Source organism: Meleagris gallopavo, chromosome 8 (genome assembly GCF_905368555.1).
Source record: "Meleagris gallopavo chromosome 8, MGAL_WU_HG_1.1, whole genome shotgun sequence".
In the NCBI taxonomy this organism is placed as follows: Eukaryota; Metazoa; Chordata; class Aves; order Galliformes; family Phasianidae; genus Meleagris; species Meleagris gallopavo.
In genome coordinates this window covers 16905286-16923720 of record NC_139411.1, presented here as the reverse complement: position 1 = coordinate 16923720, position 18435 = coordinate 16905286, and the positions used below count along the sequence as shown (strand labels likewise).

Sequence of the window (18435 nt, the reverse complement as noted above, 5' to 3'; positions counted from 1 at the left end):
TCTGGACACAGACCGGTTGGTCTCAGGTTCCTCAGCCTCGCTGGTTGCTCTGCCAAGCTGTTTCTCAGGCTCCTGGGCCTCTTGGGCATACAGAAGTGAGCATGCCAGCTGAGTAGGACTGCTGTCCTCAGGGGATGGCAGCGGTCAGGATGCAGCGCCAGGCAGAGCTGCTGGAGGATGCCCTGCACTGTAGGGCCCTGTCATGATGCCAGGCACTCAGGCTCTCCTGGTGACTTGCTGCAGCATGTCCTCATGAAGCAGGGCTCTGAAGCATGAGCTGAGGTCAGAGGCTTGTCACCAGACACCACACTGCGTTATCAGTGTGACATTGGCATTGCTTCTTGAAAAGCAGGGTGCGGCCTGAGCTCACCACTCCCATGGGCTGGCACCCTCCAGTTGCCTGCTGCTGCACTCTGCATACATATGACTGGCTGGTGGCTACATCTGACATTTCCCACTTCTGATCCCAGGCCACCAGCCTGGTCAGCTCCTCAGGCACTGTGTCCTGCAAAAGTCCTCTGAAAAATCTGCCATGTTTCTTTTAATACACCCCTTTGTATCCACTGAAATTCCTCCTCTGTGGAACGTTCTCCCGGTACAGGGCTTCTTGCTTTTGCATGTGGAGGAGTTTACGTGGGTTTGTTATCAGCTGGCTTATCACACAATGATAGTTTCTCACTTCCCTTTTCCCTAGTTTCTAATAAACTGTATGACTGAGTACTATTGGTTTATCAACTCCCACTACTAACTGCTTGTAGAAGAGGCAGAAGGTCAAGAAATCAGCACTGATGCTGACACTAGCTCTTATTGAGAATCTTTTCATTTGTGAAAAACTTATTTTGTGAAAAATCCTTGTTATAAAAAAGAGCAAAGCCTGTGCTAATCCTATATAAAAGTAGTAGAGAGGATAAACAAGCATAACCAGCCTGAGAAGGGCAGTTTGTAAGAAATGTGTGTGAGAGAATATCTAGCATCATAAAGTGTTGGAAACTTTGTGTTCTGCTTCTTTTTGCCATAGAAGTATTTTTTTCTGAGTTTGTCCTCAGTAAAATAAACAGGTTCTTTCTACCGACCTCCTGTTAGAACAGCAAAGGACAGTTCTCAGGTGTGAGGGGCTGGTAGTGGTGCTAGCTGACATCTGCTGAAACACTGAACATGTGTCATAAAGCGTCTCCAAAAGTTTGGCTGTGTTTGTCAGGTTCAGTGGATTTAAATGTGCCAGGTTAGACCTGTTCACTGATGAGACAAATGCATCTTGAGGGATACACTGAGAAGATATTTCAGGAGATTTTCATGCTCACAACCCATACTGGATGGGGCAGCTTCTTGCAGGTGACTCACGCCCAGTTTCAGACATCTGTAGCCTGCCCCTCCCAGTCCAACGCTGTGAGTCTCCCCACACCACACAAGTGCTGTGGCAGTATGGCTATGACACTGCTTTTTCTCCCAGCTGTCTCAGTGAGCTCTTTAACGACCCCAGCACGCAGCAATTTTCTTTAAGGCAGGGGCTTCCTGTCAGACACTTCAGCCAGTGTCCAAATTGGAAGAAAATACAGCTCTGCTCCCATTGTTGAGGAAAAAGCACTTTACTTCCCCCATGAGATACGAATTATCTAAATAACACCAGTTGCTGCCAGGAGGCCTTACAACATCCATCTGAAAACAGCACTTGCATAAACTTACCGTTCAGTGTATTTATGTTGTTTCTCAACCAGCTTGAACACACAATTGAGTACTATACACAATTATACACAAACAATTGCTGGAGACAAGTAATTGCCTTGCTAACTCTAGGCCACATTGTTTACATGACAGCACGTCACAGCACAGACGAGACAGTTGCATGCAGAGGTACAAGCAAGAGAGAAGACAATGCAGGCATAGGCGTTACTGGTCACAGAAGTTGTTTCACACTTAGTGATACTGGCACAACTGAAATCACAGCATGTGGCATAGGGGGTGGTCTTTCTGAGAAAACACCAGGTGAGAGGGGAAGGAGCTCTAGCTGAAACCCAGGAGACCTCTGCAGCCTGTGTTTCTTATCTGATCCCAGCTAGAGCCGGGCAGAAGCTCTACTCAGAGTGTGGAGACTCTATACTGAGAAAGATGGCTTCCCAGGGTTCGCTTCCCAGGGTTCAGGCATGAACAAACTTCGCCATGCAACATGACCACTTTGCTCCTCTAGTAGCCTACTGCCCTAAATAGCAGCCTGTGTTACCTGTGACCTGCCTGCAGCTGATTGTTCCTCTTGTGTGGTTCTGAGCCCAGCTGCTGCACCACTGTCCTTTTGCCTCTCCTGCTTTCCCTGATGCAGGGCATCTCTGTGCAGGAAGGATGGCCGGACAGAGGCTAGCTCCTTGTGTGCAGTGACAGCAGGGCCATGTGCTGCTCTGCAGTGCCTGAAGCATCTCTGCCGCAGCAGGCAAGGCACAGGATGGGAACTGAAACAGTGTCAACAAAGAGGGCTTGTGCCACCTTTTCCACTGGACAGAATGAAGCAGAATGAATCCTTGTGTGAGATCTAAGGCTTTATAAAGCAAGGCCTCGCCTTCCTGCTCTGGGCAGCACCTTGTTCCAGGATCCTGTTTAACCCACAGCAGTTGTGAGGAGCTGAGCCTCAGCCAGCAACACATTTTCCACCATCTCTCCTCTCCACAGATTTCAAAAGAGAGGTTTGTAATTTTGTTTTTGTAGCTAAGCCTCAGTAACAATGGTCTGCTATTGAGCCAGGATCTCTAACAGGGTCTTTCCAAATGATTTAACAGAAGAACTTATGTACTTCTTGACATGCAGAGCATTAAACATTTTCACCTGCAGGCCATAACATGCTTCAGTTCTCACACTGGTAATGGGCTGCGTGTACAAGTCAAGTCTGCCAGAAGCACGCAGTTTCTTTTCTGGATTATAATTTAGCATATGGATTTTTTTACGAAAATTTTAATTTAAGTTCTCAGATCCCTGACATAAGCCATTTTCTCCTGCATAAGATAATAGTTTCAGTGGTGTGAGTAGAGGGAAATAAGCAACATTATTGTTCTGAGTTCAGCTGGAAAAGCCAAAGGCAGAGAGCTTATGCTCAATTCTGAATTCAGTAAAACTTTGAGGCAAGAACCATGGCAGTATCTCACAGAGAAGTCTTGTCCCAGCAGAAGCAGCTGATGGGAAACCAAGATGCAAGAACCTGCAGATCCTAGCTGAAGTCTAAGCTCCCTGTGGGCTGTGTGACAGGGTCTCACAGCTCCTGCTGGGACCTTGCAACTGAACGACCCTCTTCTTCAGTTTTGTCAACACTATCCTGTAGCTGTGACAGCTCTAGAGTCTGGCCTATGCAGGGCAGGGCTGATCCAGTGTTAGAAACTCTGAAGTCTGTTCCTTGGCATTCAGACCTCAGAATATCAGTAACAGCTGCTTCTTCAATTTCGGATCTCCTCCTAGTACACTGGGAGTAAACTCTCATTTTAATTATTTTGACTGAGGTGTTTATATCCTATTTTTTTCCAACATTTGAATCTTTGGTAACCAAAGAGGGTTACCAAAATGTTCTGGATGCAAATTACAACAGAACAAAGTTAGTGGTAACCACATAGACACAACTATTTTCTCCTTTCTGTCTCACACTAATGATTATATTCTGCTCTGTTAACATTACCTCAACTTTTCCTCACAATTGAGAATTCAGGCATGTGTTTGTGGGGAACAACTTGCAATTTCCCATTCTGGATCCAAGTACTTCCAGAGCTCTGAGGCCTTTACATCTTGGGAAAATATAGGTAAAAGCACTTTGAATTGTCTTGTTCAGAGACAGAAACCTAATGCAATACCTGGTTCCAAATTTCTAACTAGTCCAGAGACACAGAGGCCAGAAGTTCTAGGTCTGTGACATCACACATCACTACACTGGAAAAGAGCAGTCCCAGTTTTTCACATCACCAGTCTGGCAACAGCCTTGCGTTCAGCTCTTCTGACTATTCTAACAGCGGGAAGAACAACTGACAGTGACATAGTACTGCAGAAGCCAGACAGGGAACACTGGGCTGTTTGCTAGAAGCACTCATCAGACTGTGACTGGATGTTCTTGGGTGCCTGAGACCCTGACACACTTGACCTGAGCAAGATTGGGCAGATCCTATTCTGAGAAGAGACGCAACTTGGGTTATTTCCCTGTACGTATTCCACTCCCCAGTCTTCTGCTGCTTCTTTCCCCAGCTGGTCTAGGCTCTGGGAGGGCAGTTCTTCCTGACTGGATTCTTCCTCCTGTTAACCAGAATAAAGAGTGACCTGCATTGTTAGAAATACAAGATGTCAAGCAACACTTAAGAAGAGAGACAAGGTGTCCATGATGCTTACATAATATTTTTCCGTATTCTTCTAGAAACTAGTACAAGCCCATCAGTCTGTTAAAAATCCAATACACTGTTGCAATGCTTTGATGAATATAGATTCAAGCAATGAACAGATGAAGAGAGCACCATCCCTTTCTGCCCTTTACAAGAATGTTGACAGGAATCCTGTGCCACTGCTCTTGAACAGAAATGATTAGATCATGCAAAATGATAACCCTGACAACTTCTGTCTTGCATCAATGGGGATTTGAAAAGAAAAGGTGCTAATATGTCCATTCATGCAGCAGGGTTGGTCACCAACCCTGAAGCTAGTTCAAATGTATGGTGGAAGGCTACCAACCTTCCTACTGTTATCCAGTGGCTTGCCCATCAAATCCTTCACTCTCAGCTTGTTTCTCTCCAGCACTTCTAGCTTGCTTACTACTGCATCAATCTTGGAGCCAATGCTGTGTATGGACTGTTCCAGATGCAGCACACGTTGCAGGAGTCTGGGGAAGACAGGGCATTTGCAACTTTTTTCTTGTTATGAACACTAGGATTTGCAAGAGCTATCTCAAGGACAACAGGCTAGATCTCAAACAGGAATGAATACTCCACATCAGAGATTGTGATTCATACTCAGTGAACACAGAATTCCCTCCATAGTCAAACCACAATGTAATCCCAATGTTAATATTGCATCTGTCTCTTTTAATATAGCCCTATGTGAATTGCTCAGTATTAGTAGAAGAATCAGGATCTCCTGATTCTCTGCAGTGTTTATCCCATACTATTCTTAAGGAAGAAACAGCCATGTTATTCTCAAACCTGGAGGATGATGGACAGTTAGGCTATAAACCAAGGATATTTATTACCCAGAACCTTCTGTAAAAGTATCAACTTTCCCTAGCCATGTTTTCCAGGCTAACTTCTGATACAAAACATGACAGCGTATTGTCTGTGGCCATCCAATAACTGCAGAGGTTATTCAAGAGGCAGAAAGCAATATTTCCTCAGTCTGATTTTTTACAGAAATGAGCAAAACACATTACAAGAAATGACCTGATTCTTTCCTGACCTGCTCATTCATGTGTGTGAAAGAGAAAAAGGTACCAGATCTTATTGCAACTGCTCAACACCAGTGCAAACAGTTACATCAGGGAGAAAAACAGCAGGGATCAGACCCTTGTTTATAGAGAGATTAAACTACTGCCAGCACCAACATACACTTGGAACTCTTCTTTGGAGACCCAACTGGCCTTATTGGCATGGTTATTCTTTGCTTCCATGTAGGACAGATTCGCATCCAAGTTGTTGCTACCATAGGATTTCCCTAAATTTTCAATTTCTGTATTCAGAGCAACCTGGAAGACAGATAAAGAAACTGTTGAGAAGTTGGATATTAACTGTGTCAGATTCAATATAACACACAGATTCACAAGTAGGTCATGAACTCAGCTGCTGTTCAGACAGAGTTGGTGCTGTACTCTGCCTGCTTATTTTATATCACAAATCCAAAGACTCCTGAGGCCATTCTGGAGTGATCTCTACTGATGAGAAGAACTTCATTCTTCGCCTGTTTTTTTTTTTCTTTTTTTTTTTTTTGTTGTTGTTGTTTTGTTTTTTTGTGTTTTTTTTTTTTTTTTTACCCTTTTTGCCTCTAGGTCATGCTTCATTTGCTGTTGCTCCTCTTCATCAAGGATGCGGTTGCCATCTTTGTCAAATCTGGAGAAGGCTGCTGTGATCTCATGTTCTTCATGGCCCAGTCTGGAAGAACAAAAAGGTAAAGCTCAAGGCACCAGATTACATGAGCACTAACAGCACAGGAGCACCCCTTTTGAAATGAATGTATTGCTGCCTCCTGCCAACGAGGATTTTAAATATACCACTTTTGAGGGAGACAGCAACACAACTCCATTTAGATCATGAGATTAAACATGTGAGAAACTGTGATAACTCTTTTTTGTGCATCTTTTATTGCTCTAATCTGACTTAATTGCTCTCCAGGCCTTGAACACCACAGAGTTTAAATTACAAGTGTGACTGAGAGAAGAGGATAAACAGGCATCCCACAAGCTGACTCACTCACTCCTTCAAGCTTTTCTTGAAGTCCTCAAAGCCCAGTTCTTTTGTTCCATTCTGCAGTGCTTTCTGCACATCAGAAATCCGTTCCTTTTTCAGCTTCAACCTCATAAGCGTCCGGTTGTAGCTCTGTTAACAAAGAGGTAAATAAGTTCAGAACAGTGAAAAATAAGTAAGGGTGTACAGTGCAATATGGGCGAACAGACGCTGATTAGTGCAAGACTTTCAGTTTTAAAGAAGCACAGATACAATGCTACAGACTATGTCTCATTTATAAACTAGAGTCACCACTTCAAAGCAGCAGCAACACACGACCTCCATGAAAAAGCTTGCCATGTGCTTTTCTCCTCCCAAGCCTCACTTTACCCAAGCTCCCAGTCATAAACTGCTTAAGACATTGTCTCAAATATCATTCTTTACAGAATACTGGTCCTACAGCATAGACAGTAGAGAACTTTCAGGACCATTTTTGGAATTCGTCCATGGGAAATCCAGAAGTAACCCACCAGATTCACACTATTGTAAAATGCTAAGATCAGCAAAGTAGAACCTGCCATTTCATTTGCTGTTGATCAAACAGCACTGTATAAAGGACTGAAGGAGCTTTGTGTATATATATATTGTCTAGGGAAGAAAAGTTGTTGAGAAACTTTTCTGGCATACTTAAGTAACAATATTCCCTCAACTCTTGCTTTCTCATCCTCCCATTGCCTAAGTATCTGGGAACTTGATCTATCTTTGAAGGGAACTATGACTCCTGTTGCTGTTCTGCATATCAGTAAGGTGGATCTGGAGCTGGCAATCAGTTTTTTCATAGTAAATTCAACACAGGTCAGGAACTCCAAGAAAATGTTTCAGGATTTGGCTAGGAAGTAACACAGTTTTTGCTATTCATCACCTGCTTCAAGATGTCTGAAAGCTGCAGCTCATCCTTCTGGCTTGAAAGTTCCTCCTTGACTTCTGAGTAAGTATCATTGATGATAGCCAGAAACATGTTCTAGAGAAATAGGAAAAAAAAGAGTTGAATTAGCCTGAGACACTTCACCCACCCCAACAGGTGAGGAAGCAAGATACCAACATAGCTGTGCAGGGCTCAGTTAAACAGGTAGCTGTTCTCACACGGGGCATACCTTAAGCAAAGGGAAGGACTGGGGAGGAAAGCTGATAGCTAAAGCAGTGGCCTAAGATACATTTGTTCTCAGCTCAGACACCATCTCCGGTAGCCTCTCCTACAATATCTTAAGCTACATTCACATTCTTGATAGTATTTAATTTAATGAACATCCCTCTGCATCCATTACCTAGGAAGTCAGAGAGGGGGGGATTGAGGATCTCTCAAACACTGCTGTCAAACAGAGGCAAGGAGGCCTTTCTTGCTTACCAGGAGCACAAAGAAAACAAAGAACACGTAGGTGACGAAATAAACAGGCCCAAGGACTCTGTTGGCATTGTCAATGGAATTGTAGTCAAAGTCACCAAGAATTATCCGAAATTGGGTGAAGCTGGAGGAGAGGAAGAACACAAGGTCACACATAGGCATATACATTTACCTTACCTCCTAAAGACAGTCCTGAGAAGAACTCTAAACTTGCCTGCAGCCAAGATGGTCCAAAGCAGGGTCCAAGACCCTGAGAGAGGGACCATTTCTTATAGTCTCCCTGAAAGCAGAACCTGGATGCCAGAGGTCTACGAGCATAGGCTGAAAACCACTGCTATACCATATAACTCCCACATATTGCCCTAGAGTGCATGTGAGCTGAAGGATTGTCTGAGACCAGCATTCTTAACCTGCTTCATTGACAGTCTCTTCTGTGGGTGCTCATCTACTCACTGTTCATCCCCTATCTAAGATGTCCTGACGGAATCTGTGAGGCTTCTCTGGAAACTGACCACTGAAACAACCCTGGTAAATAGACACATGCAGACAGACATACTGCAATTAGGAGGAAAAAACAGGGGGGGCATAGCAGGGAGGCATGCAGAAAGAAAGACACACAGGTGGTGTGCAGGGAAAAGAATCTTGAGATCTTGCAGCCTGTCTGAGGAGTCCAAAGCTGCATTTGGGATTCTTTTAGTCTACTTGAGAGAGTTTGGAATGTTTTTCAGGTCTGAGAGAGAAGAATACAGTATTGCTTCCTCTTCTTTGATTTAATTTGTTTCCATTCAGTAATGTTGAAATGTTTCTCTTTGGCAATAAGTATCTTTTTATTTCTTTTATTTCTTTTGCTTTGAAAAATGTTTACTTCATCCTCTTTAGACTACTATTTGACTTAGGAAACATCCTGCTGAGTGTGTTAAAATAAACATATTAGGACTACCAACTTTCAGAAAGACCTGTTATTTTGAAGCAGATATGCCATGATATTAAAATCAGATATAAACTATATAAAATATTATGTATTTTAAAGGCAGTTACCAAATATCAGTTACTCTATCATATTTAATATAGAGAGTATTTCTAACATTATGTTTTATATCAAACAAATTAATAAACAGAAGTAGTTTCTGACTTTTTCCTGTTTCTGTGCTTAAAGTTATCATACTGACTTAATGCATTACTTCCAGTCTTCCCTTCTGAAGCCCTGAAGCAAGAAATAATATTCTTACTGAATCTTCCTTTACATTAAAATACACCATCTGAGGAAAAATGAGAAATTTTTCAAGTAGCTGTTGTGCAGACACTGAAACGATGTGATCAGTGGCTCTATTTGGAAGCCACAGCATTTCATAGCACCAGAGCTTCTGTTTGGACCTCTTCTTAGAGAAATAACATTGGTTTTACCTCAAAACACCTATTTGGGGAATTTATTTCCTACCACCAGAATTACAGAGAAGTTGAACATAAGTAGACCAAAAGCTACCTGCTGCTGTATAAAACCAGAAATTTGTTAAGGACTCAGCAGCAGACAGCACCATTCTGTTACCTCAGTGGCCCCACAGGAGATCGGAAATGACAGATTGATGAGGAGAGCAGTAACTACACTGTTCACTATCAGCTGAGCTGTAATGCTTTTCTGCAGAATTGTTCTAAGTTATGCTGCATGCCAAGTGCTGTTGCTGTACCTAACAATACCATATCAAGTGAAAGATGTCTATGTTATAGACAAACAAAACTGCTCACTAAACTGTCAGGCTGGGATTTCTATTGAATCAAAAGGCTGTGAAGAGTCTCAAAGCATCAGCTTGCTCACATTGCTGCTGTTAAACACTAGACAATCAAATCTGTTACCTTCAATTTTCTCACCGTGTTCCTCTGTCCACAGGACATTACAAATGTGGGCCTATGAGCCACTTTTTAGCTATTGCAGTTTTAGTACATGAGAAATAACAGGTGTCCTACTGACAATCATATTTGCAGTTGGGAATAGGTTGGAAAGCAGTTAAAATTCTTTAGACAACAGCTGACAACAATGAAAACTTAGTTATGGCCAATACACTTACATGCATTTAACAAAGGTACTGAAGTTTTCCACTTGTGTCCCAAAAAGAAGGTAACCCAACTGGGCATAAGCAAAGAAGACAATAAAGAACATAATGGCAAAGCCCAAGATGTCCTTGGCACAACGTGCCAACGTGGAGGACAGCTGAGTCATTGTTTTGTTAAAGCTAATATACTTGAATATCTGCAAGAAGAAAAAAAAGTAGGGACAAAGTTAGGTCAAACCACCAGCAAAGTCAGTCTCTCTCCTTCATGTATATGCTTACTAAAGCACCGAGGAGACAACCAAGCTGGGGGAATAGTGGCCTAGAATTCAGGATGTTTTGCCCCAGACATGCTACCGCTTTCCTATGAGGTGATAAACATATGAATTTCCTCCCTGCGGCAAATGAAAATATAAAGAGGAACCGCTATAAGGATAAACATCTCAACCATAGCGAGGATCCCTAAGTACAGCATAGCCTTTCATCACACCAAGATGCTTTCGTTGACGTGGGGGATGCCTATTAACAGATAAGTAACCTCCAGTTGTTGGGTAGCGATAGTGAAAACAACACATGATGGACAAAATTGTACTGTATTCAGCATTTATTTTTTTTTTTTTTAAAGTCTTTTACGCAACTTATTTGCTCATTTCCCTGTTTATCTCCACATAACTGGACTCAGAACGTAAGGTGAAAAGCTGTCTGGATTAATTATGAAATTGAGCTTATGTCACTTAGAGAAATAATTCCCTGTTTTATAACTGTTAGCCTCGTTCACTCAGATGAAAGAATGAATCCCTAGGCTATCTAGAGGAAGAGGTCTGAGTCTGAAGCCCCGGCACTTCCCTTACAATACCTTGATCCAGGCAAAGAATAAGTTGACTGCATTCATATTGTTGTACTGAGTCTGCCAGAATGCTAGGAACTCAAAGTCCGCGTAGGTTTCAGGATGTTTCAGCAGCTCCCCCAACAGTCTGTTCACCTCTATGGTACGAAAGATGTGAAATCCAATAGCAACAATGGAGAGCTGTAAAAATGAAGGATCTGCAGTGACTAGAGAAGTTAACGTGCCACAGAATTCCTTAGTATCACAATTCATAACTGAAGTCTATGTAAACAAGACTCTAATGCCCTGGATTACCTTACACCCTTACTTCACAGCCTCTGAAGCATGATTAAGAATTTTCTTCTAATACCTGACAGAAGAACATTTGACTATTTTGTTGGTCCATTTTTCTATAAGAGCAAAATATGTGCCAGCTCTTACCTAGATGAGTTTCTTCTTTCTTTCATTAGTTCTGTCTCTTGTACCCCTCAGCCAAAGGAGAAGAAAAAAAAAAAAAAAAAAAAAAAAAAAAGCATGCAAGCATCCTCACCAGAATGACAACCACATCCAAGATGTTCCATATGCTGGTAAAGTACTGAAGCCTGTGGATACACAGCTCCAAAATCTCCTCCACCACATAGTAGAAGATGAAGACACAAAAAACAATTTCACAGGCAACAATGAAGAAATCCCATGCGCTGACATATCGTATAAGCTTGACTGTCCGGATTTGCCAGGAGGGAATGGCACCACCAGTGGCTGGAAACTCCACCACTAACCTTCAAGGGGAAAAGAAAACACTGAATTACAAAAGGGGAAATGGAGGCATCAAGCTTGAGAATGAGATATCCACCACACCACGTGTGGAAGAGTTGCATGTTTATGCATTCTTTTTTCTGATGCTTCACTACTCATGATAGGAAAGAATGAAAGGCCAAGAAGGGTGGGTGACTAGTAGTGTCAGAAAGACCAAGTCTAATCCACGCAGTATCTACGGATGCCATTCAGTCCTACAACCAGTCGCAGACAAGGTTATTTTTACATTTTAAGACACTACAGCATCAAGAAAAAAGCAAGAGGCAGTAGAATTTCCAGTGGGACTCAGCCTACCTCAGAACACAGAACAGATTGATATTTGCATTATACACTGAGAAATCAATGAAGACAACTCGTGTCCCCCGATCCAACCATAATTTCTCCTTCAAGACTTGCAGGGCTTCAGCACTCTCTTCTCTGGTCAACTTGAGGTCTATGTAGTATCCACCCCCACTGTAACTGGTTAGTCTTCCCCAGTGAGATGAGCCACCCAGCTCTTCCTCAGAATGGTACCTCCACCTGCAACAGATCATCTATGAGAAAAGGCATCGCTTACCACCCACAGCCTGGGATACGACCTTGCAGCCAGGAGAAATGAAACCATTTCTTCAAAACATAGAGCAGTTAATCAGAAAGTTAGCACTTAACTCCTATTCCAGAGCTGAGCCTACATCAGTCCTTCACTGTCAGTAGATTACTGATCTAGTGACTTTCAGTAGTAACAGAACACAACTTATCGTATTATGGAGTGAAATTTCTGCAGGTTCACTGCAGAATATTATGCTATCTTACTTTTTTGGAGGAGGTTACTCTCAGGATCTGCTATATTGCCTTCTACCATGTGGCACACAGCCCTCTGCTTAGAGCACATTTGCACAACTTTATGAACAACAGTTTCTTTTTCCACAGCTTCCCAAGCTGCAAGTAAGGAGTTATTAAACTGCAGCTGCTCCACAATACTACTGAGGAAAATCCACACTGAACTACATGAATCACCAGTAAGGACAAAAACAAAAAAACCAACAACCAACCAAACAAAAAAAACACCTACTATGTAAGCATGAGAGTGGTTTCATGTGCTACTTTCCATTTCAATGTAGAAATTAGAAGGGCTGGGTCTTAAGAAAGTGATTCGGATATCTCTTAAAAAAAAAAAAAAGGCTAGAAAAATCTTGGAAAAAAACATTTTCAAGATGCAAGAGGTACACTCTCTTAAAAACAGACAAAATGTCTACCTAATTCTTTACCTTTAACTGCAAGGGAAATTCAGCATTCAGCAGCTCAACAGATGTTATTTTAAACAGAAGGGAATAATTTGAATCAATAAAAAATAAAAATAGAAATCACAGACTTTTTAATTCTGAACAGTAGAAGATGTACTTACGCTGTTCCATTGATGAGTCCAAAGGAGACTTTTTCCTCTTTGTCTTCTGAGTATACATCATAGCAGCCTGAGATCTCCTCTTTGAAGTCATCATGAACCACACAGGAATTGTTCTTCACCTTCAGCTGTCGCATGCGTGGGACACCCAGTAACAGATTCTCATAATAGATGTATGACTGAGCATTGTGCGCTGCTAGGGACTCATTGTTGTACCACTTTGTCCAGTAAAGATTATCCAGAAGAGGACCTTGTGCATACTGCATGAGAGGGAGAATAGAGAGGAATTTTCTTGGCCTGGACTTGAGATGATAAGACCTGACCCATGCTGCTCTACTCCCCGAGGTGGGAAGTAGTAGAATTTGTGTTGGATATATGCTAAGGAAGGGAGCACACATACAGGGCTTGGGGGAATTGCAGGACAGAAGAGGGATGCTGAGCAGCAGGATGCTATATTAGCTCCTCACAGGTTTGTAACATGCTTTCTGCACCTTGTACTAATGAAGAGACAAGGCTGTGCAAGTCTTTTTGTCTCTTCCTGTTCGGTGAACACAAGTTTCGAGGAACTGTCTTGGTATAAGGTGTGAATTACAAAGACCAGCTCCCTGGAAATGCTGGAGGGAAGCAACAATGTCACAGTTCATTGTCCTATTTTACTACATCTGAGAAAGACAAAGATAGCTGACAATGAATTTCTGGCTGACTGTCAGAAATAAGTGGTTGCAATATCTCAACAACATTCACTGTGGCCCAATATTAATCCTTCTCCAGTTCTTTGATAAAAACATGCTAGATTCCAAACATTTTTTCCAACTTTATTTTCTTTCATAAAAGTCAGTGCAAATTTTAATCCAGCTTCTTCATAGAAATCTACAGGTCAGACAAGCCCAGGCATAAATAACAGGCAGGTTAAGCATGCTGTTCCTACAGTTACTCATAAAAATGGAAATAAGATTATTGCTAAGAGACAAACATGAAGACATTAGACTGTAGGATTCAAAGCCATTTCCGACATGAGAAAGCCTGGAATAAATCACTTGGACTGTCTGGGTCTGAACTCCCTACTTGTACAACAGGTATAGCAATTCCTTTTTGTTACGTCCTGCTTGTTTAGCTGATACATTCTGGCTCTAATGGATACAAGTAACACTCAGACTGGCCAATATTCTGGCCACAACGCTAAGAGGAGTATAATACATTTTAAGCCTGTGGATATTTTGCATGCATATTACAAACTATTGCTAACAGCTAGCAAGTAGTACAATGTTTTGCTGAAAGCATTAAGCAGCACATTCGGGGGGAACTGAATATCCCAGCCTCGCTGATATTGCCTTGGCTCACCATGCCAGGCCACGGGTATACTCACCACCCAGAAGTCAGCCATGCTGCCAATGGACTGGAAGGAGACACGGTTGTCCGAAGAGGTCTGCAGGAATAGCTCTGACATCACTTTTGTGTAGTAATAGGCATTGGAACTTGTCATACCATATGTCACTAGAAGAAGAGAAAAGAGGAGGACCTTCCCTTACACCTAAATCTTGGAGCCATATATATATATATAACGTGTGTCTGTATATATATACATATATATATATATATATATATATACACATATACACACACACACACATATATACATATATATATATACACACACATATATATACATATATATACATATATACATATATACATATATACACACATATATATACACATATATATATATACATATACATACATACACACAGACACACGCACATTCACTTTCTGTGCAGCTTATTCTACTGTAAATAAGCTGAGCAAGATACAAGTGATGAGACCTTGGGAATACTAGTCACATAACTTTCTGCTTGCTTAAGGATCTACAACTTCATTTGCCACATGCTCTAGAATTTAAACCATCAGACTAACAGATGTTGGGTGTTTAAAGGCCTGAGAAGAACCATTGGATGATATAAGTTATTCTCCTTGATATCATTATCTTTCCTTCCTCAGAGAAAAACTCTGAGAGAAATCTTTCTCAGAACACCGTCCTTGAGATGTACTTTGAGTACACTCAGTTTTGATCTAAATTTATGAAGGTATATAGAAACTATCCATGTTCCTGTGTGGAAAGCTTTATGTAAGATTTCACATACTAAAAAACCTCAAAACATCCGTGAAAATGTTGTTTCAACTCTCCAGGACTCCTCTCTGTGGAAGAGCATTCATCATGGTGATCACTAAGAACACATCCAACTATTGAAAGGGTACCATAAAAATAAAGCAATTGACGTTTAGCATCCAACGCTTCTAGATGAATCATTGTGCAACCACATGTACGTCTGTGTGCACATCCTACTTCTTTAGGAAGCACTATCTCCCTGGGACAGTGTGATAGTACCTCAGATTGGCACTGTCTGTTTATCTCTCCTGCCATAGGGTCCATGAAATATAATCCTTTCCACTGCTCCATGCCTCAGCTGCTAATTTGCGATAACGAATGAAGCTTCCCAAAAAACCAGACAGACATTGTTCTAACCACACAAAGACCATTTGCATTCAGTACAGTGCTGCATTAAATCCACCCAAGAACAACATGAGCTGCCATCTGCATATCGCTTCAGCTACCCTACCAGTCTCAGCCTCTGAGAGGAACCCTGTGTCTCTAATTCCAAGAAGTTTCTAGAGCTGCTGTCTTATGCTTGAATGTTTTCTGTAAAACAAAAACTTTGCACCGATTCTTCCCAGGCTGTGACGTCAACGGCTGGAACTGATAACACAGCTTTGGAAACACTGCTTAAACCTAGCAGGTTTAGCCAGCTTAGAGCAATTTTCAGCTTTTTCACTTGTGTGTGCAGCAGCTATTCTGTGGGTTAACAACACGCTCACATGCTGCAGTGAGTGTACGTACAATAAATTTAACATGTACAGCAGGATGAGGAAGCCTAATAATAAAGCCTCACATTCTTCCCCATGTGTTGCATGGGGAGATACAATAGTTACTTACGCAGACAGATGTCCACCAAGAACACAATGTAGACTAGGAGCTCTCGCAGAGTAGTCTTCACATAAAGTTCTCTGTTTTCAGCTGTGTTCTCAGTTAGCGTAGTGCCCCACAGACCTTTGGGGTGTAAAGAAAGAAATGGGGAGTTTGATGGCCATTCTCAAAGGCTACATGAGGAGCTCTATTTCCAAAGAATTACTTTTTTTTTTTTTTTTTTTTTTTTTTTTTTTTTGCTAAATCCCTCCAGCTTCCTGCCTGAATTCAGCAAGGACCGATCTTTTCCTGCCTGTTTTTCAGCTTACTTTTTGCAGAAATTCAGTTTTTCTCATAAGTTCCCTAGGAATTATGTAATTTCACCCCAGTCATGCATGTGCCAACATCTTACCTTCTACTAAGGACTTCTATACTGAACTGCATCTGACATTACCTTTACAGTTATTAGCTCTTTTTAGTGCATAATGAACTGCCATGCTCAAAATATCTGTCCCTTGCTCGCTCACAAGCTCACAGATATTTGGTATGCTGTAAGACTCAATCAAATAGCCCAACTCAATATTTTCAGCATAAAATATAGAGCCAAATTGTCTTCAAGATGTCCATCAATGGAACTCTGCTGACTTCAATAAAATATGCCAATTTATACCAGTTAACGTTCTGATTTCTTCACACGATGAAAGGAACTCAGTAAGTGTCATTAGGATTGATCAAAAAGACAGGAACACTTCCTTTTAAAGAAGCTTCAATATTTTTGTTTTGATGAACCGCCGAACACCGTTAATGACTTTGCTTGTTCCTGCTGTAATGGCTTTACATTGTAATTTCAGAAACTTTCCTTTGCAGTTAAAAGGCAGAAGAACTTCCACTTGAAAGCCTAGTGATGGAATCTGTGTCAATAATACCCACAGACTCCATGTTTTCAGCACCTCCTAGAGAGCTCAGCCCTGGCACTCATCCCCAGTGGGGCACAACAGCCATCTTCCTGCAAGCCAGGATCAAAGGCAGCACATCTGAAGTCATCCCTGGCAAAGGAAGAAGTCAGGCTCTTTGCTCTGGCGCAAGCAAAAGTGCTGCAGTGGCCTGTGAACATTCACCTCCATCCTCTTTGGCATCTCAACAAAGTAGAGAGCTTTTTTGTACTTTCAGAGGTCATAATGACTGTCTCAGCATCTGCATTCACTCTTGGACAGACTGCTCTAGCCATACCAAGCTGAGCAGTAGAAATGAGCACCTACAGAAGGTGTGGATTCATTCTACTGCAAAAGAGTAGCACGTGGTCTATGAGAAATTTCATAATGGAAAGAAAAACAAAATAAAACAAAACTGTGGGAAACAACAGGGCAGACACATTGTCGAAAGCGACAACAGTAAGACTGAGACAGTATAAAGAAAGTGCCCTTCTCTGAAAAGCTGGCCTAAGGTTCAACTGTAGTCATTGGACTCCTGATTATTTCAGTCTTATTCTCATTTTTCTGTGTAATAAACAATGAAAGACAAGAAGATGTGAGCAGTGCAACCAAAGGAATTTAGAGGGCAAGAACTTTGAGCGTGAGGGGTTTGTTGATAAGGACAATTTGTTCAGATCACTTAAATTACCCCCTTCATCTCTAGATATGACTGAACCACAATATTTCAGGGTTTTTTGTTTTGTTTTTTTTTCTTCTCCTCCCCCATCCCCCAACATAAGGCAGGGAACCCCTAGTATCCACGTGTTGAAAATGGAGATATCCCTGTGAGACCAGTTGAGCCTTTTCTGCTGCCTGTCCTGACCTTTGGACCTCACCTGCCCAGCTCTGGTCTATCCTACATCCCTACCGTTTACCACCCTTGCTGGTGGGAAACACTGCTGCAACTACCATAAAAGAAGAGAATGCTGTAGTGTCCTGATCTCTATTTTCATTTGCACTCCCCAGTTTCAAAAACTGAATTTTGCTGATAAAGTATGGATTTATTTTTTATTTCTCTTTACCTACCAACCCCAATCAGCATTGCTCCTTGGTAAACCAGAGATCTCTATATGCCTCTGCTCTGGCTTCTTTGTCAATTAACAATGCTAGACTGTAAGTGTAAGGACAGCTATCATTCACGCAATGTGGATGCTCCTTCCAGGTCAGCTAAAGATGATGCTTGGAGTAAAACCAGTCTATACTGAGCACATTCCTGCTCTATAGAGGTATTATGCAGCTCCTACCTTCAGCAACCCCACACTTCCCTCCCAAGTACCGTTGCTTTTCCCAAGGGCTAGTAAATCCAAACTACTGAGATGTCAGAGCTTTACCTCGGATGCCTCTGAAGATGTAGAAGCAGCATTTGAGGAAAGGACTTTTCTTCCCCTCCATAGTTTTGTTCTGTTCCTCCTGGTATGGCACTGGATCCCTCGCCTCTTCAAAGCTCTCATAAGGATTCTCCAGAATTGATTTGGGGTTGTAGATGGCTCGAATCTTCAAGGAGGTAGAGGGAGAGCCATTGTAGACAGGATTATCCCAGGCTTTCTTCCCCACAGCCTCCAGTTCATGCTCCTCTGGGGATCGAAAGTGGCTCTCAACTCTGTTGCTCAGGTGAGAAGAACTCATGGCTATTTACTGGCAGCAGAAGTGCG

At 42.0% G+C, this 18435-nt stretch overlaps 1 protein-coding gene across 1 annotated transcript; it reads right to left on the bottom strand.

Moving 5' to 3' along the window:
• Window positions 1-1598: 1598 nt before the first annotated feature.
• Window positions 1599-18435, bottom strand: PKD2L1 (polycystin 2 like 1, transient receptor potential cation channel). Its single transcript, XM_031554429.2, has 15 exons — window positions 18115-18435; window positions 15843-15956; window positions 14217-14344; window positions 12854-13110; window positions 11764-11988; window positions 11204-11432; window positions 10684-10854; window positions 9846-10027; window positions 7786-7906; window positions 7303-7401; window positions 6412-6533; window positions 5972-6089; window positions 5550-5686; window positions 4684-4831; window positions 1599-4254 (listed from the first exon to the last, which is right to left on the bottom strand). The coding sequence occupies exons 1-15, from the start codon at window positions 18407-18409 to the stop codon at window positions 4042-4044; spliced, it is 2559 nt and encodes an 852-aa protein (XP_031410289.1). The 5' UTR covers window positions 18410-18435; the 3' UTR covers window positions 1599-4041.